The sequence below is a fragment of the Eurytemora carolleeae genome, unplaced genomic scaffold, assembly GCF_000591075.1.
Source record: "Eurytemora carolleeae unplaced genomic scaffold, Eaff_2.0 scaffold14, whole genome shotgun sequence".
Classification (NCBI taxonomy): domain Eukaryota; kingdom Metazoa; phylum Arthropoda; class Copepoda; order Calanoida; family Temoridae; genus Eurytemora; species Eurytemora carolleeae.
In genome coordinates, this window is record NW_019396079.1 from 490893 (window position 1) to 502816 (window position 11924).

The 11924-nt window shown below is 32.4% G+C and overlaps 1 protein-coding gene across 2 annotated transcripts in view; it reads left to right on the plus strand.

The window, feature by feature from the left end:
* Positions 1–2887, plus strand: part of LOC111715930 (uncharacterized) — a 27137-nt gene extending 24250 nt beyond the window's left edge. For both annotated transcript variants that reach the window (XM_023491342.1, XM_023491350.1), the window contains exons 9-12: positions 933–1032; positions 1652–1712; positions 1901–1941; positions 2336–2887. In XM_023491342.1, the coding sequence (XP_023347110.1) occupies positions 933–1032; positions 1652–1712; positions 1901–1941; positions 2336–2433 (300 nt within the window). In that variant the 3' untranslated portion in view covers positions 2434–2887. The remainder of the gene's footprint in view (positions 1–932; positions 1033–1651; positions 1713–1900; positions 1942–2335) is intronic.
* Positions 2888–11924: the final 9037 nt, after the last annotated feature.

An 11924-nucleotide genomic window follows, 5' to 3' on the forward strand; every position in this document is an offset into this window, starting at 1 on the left:
ATAAGATTTTATAGACGACTGTACGGAATCTTACAAACCTTATTCCTTAAACTGATGGTTTCCTGTAGCCTTAAACTGTTTGCATTCTTTGACAAATCAGATAGCACATCTTTGAATAAGATTTTATAGACGACTGTACGGAATCTTACAAACCATTTTCCTTAAACTGATGGTTTCCTGTAGCCTTAAACTGTTTGCATTCTTTGACAAATCAGATAGCACATCTTTGAATAAGATTTTATAGACGACTGTACGGAATCTTACAAACCATTTTCCTTACACTGATGGTTTCCTGTAGCCTTAAACTGTTTGCATTCTTTGACAAATCAGATAGCACATCTTTGAAAGACTATATTAAACACCAAAGACAGATATTCAGAATAAAGAAGTTTTAGCTTGTCATCAAAAAGTTTCATCCTATGGGGGTAGCCATGTGGTTGACTGTTTTCAAGGCAGCTACAGTTAATCCCAGATACATGAATACATAGCAAGAGCTTTTTATAATGTCGTATAGTTGACTGTACACAGGGTATCTATGTAAACCTGAAAACCCCTATAGTTGACTGTATACAGGGTAACTATGTAGGCCTGAAAACCCCTATAGTTGACTGTATACAGGGTAACTATGTAGACCTGAAAACCTTTATAGTTGACTGTATACAGGGTAGCTATGTAGACCTGAAAACCCCTATAGTTGACTGTATAAAGGGTAGCTATGTAGATCTGAAAACCCCTATAGTTGACTGTATACAGGGTAGCTATGTAGATCTGAAAACCCCTATAGTTGACTGTATACAGGGTAGCTATGTAGACCTGAAAACCCCTATAGTTGACTGTATAAAGGGTAGCTAGTAGATCTGAAAACCCCTATAGTTGACTGTATACAGGGTAGCTATGTAGATCTGAAAACCCCTATAGTTGACTGTATACAGGGTAGCTATGTAGACCTGAAAACCCCTGATATTGAAGAGTACCCAAGATCTCCTACAGTTGAATTTCCAACTACTCCACCACCACCAATGGGAGAGTCAGGTAGTAATTGTTTACGAAAAACATTTTATTTGCAGGAATTGTGAATTAACAAAATATTTCTATGTACATATATTGAATATGAAATTGCAATGAATTAATTAGTTTGTCAGTATATATCAATTTCGCTTCTGGTAAATGTAACGAATGAATGAATTAGACATAAGGAAAACTCAAGTTATGAATGAATGAATTAAAAGAGAGGATGAAAGAAGGAAAGAAAATATGAATAAAGGCACATATTGGTTGATAAAGATAGTAAATGAAATAAAGTTGGATTATGGCATAAATGAATGAAATAAAGTTGGATTATGGCATAAATGAATGAAATAAAGTTGGAATGATGGCATAAATGAATGAAATAAAATTGGAATGATGGCATAAATGAATGAAATAAAGACCTCACTTAACTATCTACTGAACAAGATTTTTGAACAGATCTAATGATAAAATTTTCTGAAAAGGATCAATATAATTCATTATTTGATGAATTTAAGGATGAATATAATTGATGAATATTATCATTATTTTCCCATTTTTTTGCAGCACAGCATTAGTTAGATTGAAAAAAAACCGAATTTTTTTTATTTTTTAATTTATTCTATAAATAATATATACATAGATCTGGAGACTGGGTTTTCTAAGAATACTCCAGGCTGGTTTGGAAATGTTGGAACAATAAGGAACATTTGGATTAAATTTGCAAGCAGAAAAAGATGCATTTATAGAATTTATTACAACATTTACAAATCTTTTCATATTTCAGCTTCAGGAACATTTCTGCTTTATTCTTATAAATTCAGAAAATTTGAAAAATTATAAAAATGAAAAGAAGAAAAAATAAAGAATTTGAATTCAAAACTCATTAAAGGACAAGACCGACAAATAAACTGAAAAAATTGAGATTAAAAGGTAATCCATTAAGAAAGAGTTATGAAACGAAGAAACTAAATAATTGCAACAAAGTCTAATCTTTGCAACCTGATGATGTAAATATGTGATATAAAAAAGGAACGGAGTTTTTGCAACAAACTCAGATTTTCTAATTTCTATAACTTAGCAACCCGTTTTCCTAGACCTTTGATATTTCAAACTATTAATTCTGGTAGATCAAATAGTCTAAATTTGAAATATCAAAGGTTTACACCATCAGGTTAGAAAATGTAAGTTTGTTGCAAAAACTCAATTCCTTTTGACATATTTGATCTGGCAGAATTCATAGTTTGAAATAATAAACGTCTACAGCATCAGGTTGCACATATTTAGGAATTAGCAAATTAGAAAAAAGTTATTTTTTTCTGTTTAGGGAAGGATTTCAAGAAGGGCGGAGAGGCACTGCGAGGAAAGAACGTTATAGAGGCGTACAGAGTAAAGGAGAAAGATCTGAAGAGAACCATGAAGTAGTATGATTCATGTCAGCTGATTCATGTCAGCTGATTCATGTCAGCTTATTCATGTCAGCTTATTCATGTCAGCTGATTCATGTCAGCTGATTCATGTCAGCTGATTCATGCCAGCGGATTGAGATCAGTTGAATTTAGGCTAGCAGCTTAGATCAGCTGGATCAGATTATATGGATATATCAGCTGCTTAGATCAGCTGGATCAGTTTGTGTGAATAAAGCAGCTGTTTCGATCAGCTGCTCCTGTTTAGCTGATTCTGTTTATTCAGCTGTATCTGTTCAAATCGTTCAGAACAGCAACTCAGATCAAGGGATCCTGTGATGAGTTTCAATTGCTTTTTGCAAACTAGTGAATGTGACTTTGACAACAATGTGTCAAATATAAAATCATCCATTGTTTCAAAATATCAAAATATAAATAATGAACGACATAAAAAAAGTTTTTGCTGTAAAATAAAGGTTTTAAATAAATGTATGAATATTCATATTTGTTTAGTAAAGATGCGTCTAAGCCTTTACCCTTTATCTTAGAGCTATAAACACAGCGCAATGCTGTACACTACCATAACAAGAATTTTTGGAAAATTGCCACAAAATAAGCTCTGAGCATGATATACCCAGAGCAATGTTATAGTGGTAAGTGAATCAAGGTAAGCTTATTTATGTATAGTATTAAATATATTCACACGATTCTTGCTTGATCTGAACCAGTCCAAGCAGTTTACTCGAACAGGTCGGTCGTTATCTAGTAAACCAAGCTTTTTTTATTTAATAGATTTAATAAATATTTTCCGTACATTCTACTGTCTAATATGATAACGCAAAATGTTAATCTATATAAGAAAGCTCTTCGTTCATAGATATATAGATATATTGTTAATATTTATATTAGACTTAGCTGGCCAAACTGCTGGACCAAAATGGCTATTTTTTAAGGAAACCCATAGGTGCCATAGGTGGTAACATAGGCTGAAAAAATTTTAAAAAATTCTTCAAAATTCGTTTTTTTCATTCCACCGGCAACGCCGGGCACTTCAGCTAGTTCTTAAATAAAACAAACAAACGTGTCTAGAACTATTTTGTATAAAGCTCTTCGCTCATATTTAGCTATACTTAGCCAAACGGCTGTACCAAATTGGCTGAATTTTTTTTTGAGGAAACCCATGAGTGCGGTGGGGGGGGGGTAACATAGGCTAATAAATTAGATTTTTTTCTTCAAAATTCTTTTTTTTAAATTCCACGGGGAACGCCGGGCACTTCAGCTAGTTCATAAATAAAACAAACAAGCGTGTTTAAAATATTTGTTGATTTATTGTTGCTTGTATTTCTGTTTCCCAGTATTGTTGTATTATGTTTTAAATATATTTACAATCCCTTTAGCTTCAATGTTCTGCATTCTTCCAGAAAAAACATCGAAATTTTTAAAATCTCTAACATTGTCCAAAGCTGGTACATTTCTCTTATTAAAAAAGTTTTTTGTTGACTATAAACATCATAATACATGCAAAATATTATATATTATAAATTATATGTAGACACCTCCCCCCGCCACCCTGCATCAGTATTTTCCCAATGGTTAGATAATGTTCAATCAATTATACACTGCTATGTAATATATGTACTGTTACATGAGTCTAATAGAAACTGTATTCTACAACATACTTTCTATATATTTCTATTTTGTGTTACTGTGTATATATTTGGTAAAGCTTTGTTCATAGAATCTGAGAGAAGCCTGCACATTACACTTTTTAATTTGAATTTTGTTTTTATTGTTTTGTTTTATTTAATCCCGCCAACATTAATGTGAAGTCTTCATTATAATAAAATATTTAAATTTAAAGAAAAGGAAAAGGAAAAGAAACTGCAAGTTTTTAAAATTATTTTTAAAATATACAAACAAATTCCACTTGTACTAAAATTTTTTTTGAAACTTACTGTTATAATCTATCTATTTATCATTTATTTCTGTATTTATGTATTACCTTGGAAACCCGGCTTTGCCCCATAAAAGTCAACCCTGTCATTTTAGAACTTTTATGATCGGACATCTACCCAAACAAACAGACACACAGACTTTGCTATAGGAAGTGTGATAATTTCTATATCTAAATTCCCTGTATATATAATATATAAATGTAAGGTGCGCCAAACTACTGATCTATTCTGATCTCGTGCACTGTAATTTATTCTCTTCTTTTGTATTCATCATCAATTCATCAATTCATTAATTCATCAATTCATTGATTCATTGATTCTTCAATTCATTGATTCATCAATTCATTGATTCATCAATTCATTGATTCATCAATTCATTGATTCATCAATTCATTGATTCATCAATTCATTGAGTTATCCATTCATCAATTCGTCAATTCATTGATTCACCAATTTATTGAATTTTTTTATTTCGAAGAGAGTACAGAAAAACTCCAAGAGTGAGAATTCAAACTAAAAAGTTTTCATCTGTCATCGCTGTAAAACAGATTAAAATCTGTAAATGTAAAAGCACCATAAATTTCAAGAATCAATTCAAGAAGCCAGTAACTTAGATGAAAAAAAAACTAAAATCAAAATTTGGTTTTTATTGGCGGATACTTCTTTAATATTGACGAATTTGAAAAGGATAGTCAGAAGAAAGGAAACAATATTATTATTAAGATTTATTCATGTTTGCTGAAAAAGAAGCATTTGTAAACACTAAACAGGAATAAATGGAGGGAAAAGAAAAGAAGAAAGGAGAAATGAAAATAAAAAGATATACAAGGTTACTTCGCATAAAACTACTAGAACTTTACTTTGATGTCTATCTGAGCCTAAAACTTAAGACAAGGCATCGTTTCCAGTGACCCAACAGAATGAGACTTCAAAGACGACTGTACGGAATTTTTTCTGCAGCCGCCGTAAACTTGTTTATAATACCATATATCGGGTAGAGAATCCCTAGTTCAACCTTTAGATCGACATATATATGAGATTCAGCTCATCATCTTGTCTTCTGTGGATAACCCTCTGTATATAAAGTAATCTAATATATACAACCAAAAATGAAAAAACCCAAAGCTATAAAAAAGTAGATGATTATACAGAAAAGCAATGAATAGTATGAAGGAGGAGGCAAATCCTAATGGGGTTTCTAGGACTGATTTATTGACCCCAAGAGATAATTTTCTTCATCAAAAATTCTGCTTCTGAATATATTGGAAAAAAGTCTGGTCGGCAGGAGAGTATATAGAGTAGAGAGGCAGCGGCCATTTTTCTCAAGATTTATTACAAGAGAATTTGAATTTCTATAGATCTTGCTTCTATCCATCTATACATTTATCTATCTATCTATCTAACCATCTTTATATCTATCAATCTATCTATCCATCTATACATTTATCCATCTATCTATCTAACCATCCTCATATCTATCAATCTATCTATCAATCCATTTATATGTCTATCTATACATCTATCCATCTATCTCTAGTATCTTTCTATATTTTATCTATCAATTTATCTATCAATCCATCTAATCATCTAACTATTTATTCATCATTTCTATCTGTCTATCTATTTATCTTGTACAGTTTAGCATACCTTTCTAAATATATATTCTCTTTACTTCCTCGACATCTTTTGTCTGAATGCTAATGAAAGATAACCATTCAGAACAGATAGACAGATAGATATATAGACAGGCATTTAGTTAGATTGATAAATATAGATATAAAAATAGACTTCGACAAAGAAAGATTGAATTTAAACTGTAAAACATTGGACAACATTTTTTAAATTAAGAATAAAGAACCAATACCTGGAAAACATTTTAGAAAAAACATTTCGAACTTTTCAGGTAAACATTCAGCCAATTTGGTTCGGTCGTTTTGCCAGCTATAGCATAACATATATATCTATATAGTTACTTTGCTTGTTTGGGTGTTTGTTTGTTTGTCTGTTTGTTTGTGTCAAATAAACGTCAAAACGGATGAACCGATCGGGCCCAAATTTTTTGTGGGACCTCGCGTGACCCCAGAGAAGGGTTTTGGATGATCGAATTTTCGAAAATTTTCCTCTAACAATTGTTCACATTTGAAATAAAAGATGGACTATTATATATAAGGTGTCTCTAAAAAGGTGTGTTTAGCCTTTTTATCCCAACAAACATCATTGTTTTGGGTTAAAAATCACTTTTAGTGGGTACAATACCCACAAATGGGGGGGGGGGTCCTAAATGCCGTTTTAAACTTCAAAATTAGGCATAATATTCGGATATGTGCTCGGTCCAACTTCAGAAGAATTAATTGCGTTTTCACCCACTAAATGTCGTTTTATTCTACTACAATGTGTGATCGACTAGTAGGTACAATTACGATAAATTGGGTCGTCGGTCGTTAAAATATTTTGCCGTTTTAGCCTTCAAAATGTAGTCGAAATGTTGTTGGTCGCTTTTCCAAAGATTTTCAAAAAAAAAATTTAATCTTTTTTCGTCTTTTAGTTTTAAAAATCCTCAATTCTATCATTGAAAATGTGCAATTTATTCTATTCTGACGTATAAAACGTAAAAATAAAATTCTAATTTTATTTTTTTTTTAAATATTTAAAAAGAGAGGCCGAGCACATTTTCGAATATTAGGTCCGCTTATGAAGGTTGAAACGGCATTTAAGAGAAAAATGTTTCATCGACAACACCTACTAGAAGCACTTTTCAGCACATTTAACCTATATTTAGTAGACAAAAAAAAGACTTAACACACCTTTTTTCAGAGACACCCTGTAAATATACGAATAAAATATGAGCGAAGAGCTTTATTATAAAGAGGAAGATAATATAAAAAATGAAGATAGGAAATGATATTATGAAAGTATGAAATAGAAAGATTCGAAGACGGGAAAATAGAAAGACGTGTTTATAGAAGGATATGAATAGGCAGTTTATATAAGATAAATAGATAGAAGATAGGAAGATAGAAAGATAGAAATATAAAAGATAGAAAGATAGAAAGATATGAAGATAGAAATATAAAAGATAGAAAGATAGAAAGATAGGAAAATGTAAAGATAGAGAAATATAGGAAGATAGGAAGATAGAAAGATAGAAAGATAGAAAGATAGAAAGATAGAAAGATAGAAATATAGAAAGATAGAAAGATAGAAAGATAGAAAGATAAAAAGATAGGAAGATAGGAAGATAGAAAGATAGAAAGATAAGAAGATAGAAAGATAGAAAGATAGAAAGATAGAAAGATAGAAAGATAGAAAGATAGAAAGATATAAAGATAGAAAGATAGAAAGATAGAAAGATAGAAAGATAGAAAGATAGAAAGATAGAAAGATAGGAAGATATTAAGATAGAAAGATAGAAAGATAGAAAGATAGAAAGATAAAATGATAGAAAGATAGAAAGATAGGAAAATGTAAAGATAGAGGAATATAGGAAGATAGAAAGATGAAAAGTCAGGAAGTTAGCAAGATAGATAGATAGGAACACAGGAAGTTAGCAAGAAAGAGGATAGGAATACAGGAAATTAGCAAGATAGAGGATAGGAAGACAGGAAGTTAGCAAGATAGAGGATAGGAATACAGGAAGTTAGCAAGATAGAGGATAGGAATACAGGAAGTTAGCAAGATAGAGGATAGGAAGACAGGAAGTTAGCAAGAAAGAGGATAGGAATACAGGAAGTTAGCAAGAAAGAGGATAGGAATACAGGAAGTTAGCAAGATAGAGGATAGGAAGTTGAACCATCATTAACCTCTTGGATTCTTTCTTAGTCCCAGCTTGATATATAATAAACCTCATAATGCCCACCCACCCCTCCTACTCCCACCCGGCCCAGAGACCCCTTTTAACCTCCCCACCCCTCGGTCCCCATCCTTCTTTTGTCTTAACTAGACCGACTCCCTATATAATAGAATTTGTAAAAAAGGAAGCAAAAAATATTTAGAATAAAGATTGAAAATTTGCTGGGGTCGATCCGGTCCACTGCATTCCTCAATTGCGTCACTTGAGTTTGCTGCACTTCTAGGATTTGGGCTTCATCATGGTATTGCAATAGCATGGTCTTGAATTTATCCATGATCTGTACTTCCTCTGAGGTCAGTGCCGCTTCCAACATGATTGACTCTGCTGCATTTAAATTGGTAGGGTCAACCAGGACTTGTGACGCTAGCCAGTGCATAAAGCAGGCTGGATACTCAACCTCTGTTGCCTCCCTGCTTCCGGGGTGGGTAGGCTCTACCGAACTCATTCTATACAACAACGAATTATTTATTGTTTACATTCACGATTCTTGTGCTGTCAAATTTGTCCTCACTAATAATGAAAAACAACCCTTTACTTTGTCGGAGTCAAAATACATGATTACTTATTGCCAGATCTGGGAGAATAAATTATTGTTATTTTAAGTCCTTTAATTTTACCTTTTAGATCACTGAAAAATTTCGGGAAATTGTGAAATTCCCTGTCTGCAAACAAACAAAAACCATTAATTTATAAAATCACCAGTTTACTGGCAGTGTACTCTTTAGTCGTCTTTGTTTACTGATTAGTGTTGAATCAATACACAAAGACAGCTAGATGCTACGTCAAACAAAACAATTTGAATTGAATGAACTTTTAAGGATGTACTCGAAAATTTGGTCATGTCAACATTTAGACTAGAAAAGAATTCAGTAGTAAAATGCCACAATTGAGTGGAATAACAAGGATGTTTGCACAAAAACTATATTTACATTATAACGATACAAATGATTAGTATTGAAGCAACTAAAGTTAATCTAAAGGCACACAATATTTGCCAGAGGCGATTATATTTGCATTCGACTCTTCTGATCAGATACTTTATGAGAACTGACTTAGTCCTGGGGCATAAGATGGCCGACGAAACTGCTTTCAACCTCAGCTCTAGTAAGTCCATTATATTCCGTTCTCCAGCATTGCTTCTCCCCTAGCTTGTCCCTTTAAACGGTATGACTTGATATCTACCAGATAAGAAAGGGTTCAATACCCTTGCGAGCCTAGCCAGTTATATACTCTGGCTGCAACCACACTAAAGGTTCAATATCATCTTTGCTTGGGCTTAGATTGCTTGGCTTCATTCTTGGATTAGATTTTTAGGCTTTGTTTGAGCAATGAACTGTAGGATATTATATATACAAGTTTTAGAACCCTTGGTTGGGTTCACACTACATTAAATAGCTAATGAAGATCAAAAACAAAATTTTTAAGTCCTCTCTATCTTGGCATTTGTACTGCCACACACTGTAGTGTATATGCTTTATAAACATAAATACAAATACATACACTTTGCATAAAATATGTCCAAATATTTGAAAATATGTTTATTTACACATACATATTCATATATTCATTTCTTTTAAGTTATCTCGGAAATATATCCGATTATCTGCTTACCCCCCCACCCCCGCCTATGATCTATGTTTTGGAACATCTGAGCCCAACACTTATGACAGGATATCGTCATGAAACCCAGAATCGGAAACCAGTTTTTATGAATGGGATTAGGCAATTTTGTAGATATCAATATATTCTTAAGAAATATTATTTTACTTGGCTAGATTTATGTTTTCTCCTTATTTTCTACTTCTTGATGTAAATCTACACAAATATACATTCCATTGTCTAGTGTTGGTTGAGGAATTGATATATTTTTATTCATCTTCTTTGACTTTACAAATAAAATGATAGCGCCGAAAAAATAACAAGCATTGAATGATGATGTAAATTTTAAAACTTTTCTCTGACCTTTAGCATCAAATTCTTGTGTGAACACTGAACAGTCCCTTAACTGAATTTTATTTTGAGCTGTTATCTATAGAATTGTAATGTATGCAGCAAGAGATAAATGATATAGATTTTGTTTCACCATTAGTTTTAGCATTCGCTGCTCCACAAATACTTTAGGTTAGGGCGTACACAGGAATTTTGGAAGTGTGGGAAAATTTAAAAATCAATTAGAACAATAAGAAGCAATTGTTAACTTTTTATCCCACCTCTTCTGTTCTTTAAGTTCTTGAGATGCAGGAGTATTTACAAAATTCAACAAAAATTACTTAAAACTCCAGGAAACCGTATGTTACAGAGAATCTAGTAAAACCCAGGGTTAACTATTTCCAGCATATATTTACTCTAAGGGAACAATTGGCCGATAGATTCAATGTTTACATTCCACAGGAGAGCACGAGAATGCTAAAAGTAGAATGCACCGTATCGTTCATAGCTACCTCGGTGTACTGTTGTGGAACTCTCTTAGAAAGGCCGACTATCGTCTGCCACATGGTCAACTGGCTTTTAATTTATTTTAACCAAAAAAAATAAGCATTTTTTTGGCGAACTAAAATGCTATAAATTATACCATCTTTAAGTTAAATTTGTTTGTTTTTTTAAATATATAGATTATAGAGATGATTTTGCAAAGGATGAAATTAGTAAAAAAAAAGACAACAAAAAACTTTTATGTACTTTCTAATTATGTCGTTTTCACTATCGTTGTTTGTACATCGTTGATTGAAATTTTTAATCAAAATTCTCTGTATATTACGTTTACAATTGCTTTTCTCAGGTATATCACTATAGTTTCAGTAGAAGAAAATATTTCCATTTAGTGCATAGCGCCGTAATAAGGATTTATCTCTAATTGATGATGAGAAAGATAGAAAGAAAGATGTTTCCGCAAATTATATTGGTTCAGAATAGATGAGCATGAAGTATGCAAATTTTAGTTTTTATTTCCCACAGATGTTTGATTTTGGTCGTTTTTTTCGGATTTTGAACCTCATGTTAAGTATTGTTACTTTCTATGTTTTTTGTAATTGGGTGTTCCGTTGCATTGGCCGTTTAGTGATTGGGCGTTTTGTACCGACTTCAACTGGAAAAGGAATATAGAAAGTAAACAATATGTCATGGATGTCTCTTATTCCATCCGTTAGGACAACGACAAATATGAGTTAACTGCTAGAAGCTACTTAGGTTTCTACCTGGTTTCATTTCCATTTTATTTCATTCATGGCAATAATTTGATTGCTGTATCCCATTTCTTTTTTAAGTAAATCCCAACTTTTCTTATTAATAACGTGACATTTCACCATTTTCACGTTGAAAAGGGAAGTAGGGATATTGCCCGGCCCAAGAAGTCTTTTTTCTTGATTTTTAGTCGCCAGGCCCCACTGCACTGCAACCCCCGACCCACGTGGATTTAACGGTTCTGTCAATATTCCAGAAAGCTGTGACTTTCGATCACAATGTGACCCATTAAACATAATTTGTTAGCCTTTTTTATTAAATACTTTTTTGTTGGCCTATGAATTTTGAATGAAAATGTATAACATAAACAAATCCGTAAAGTAAATGATTATTCAATCAAAGACCAAAACACTTTTGATTTCAAATATAAGAAACCGAATTCTGTTCGGTCCGGTGTAGACCATCCCCTGGTCCCTGCCCATTTTTTCTGCAAATACCGTGACATCCCTACAAACAATATTGGAT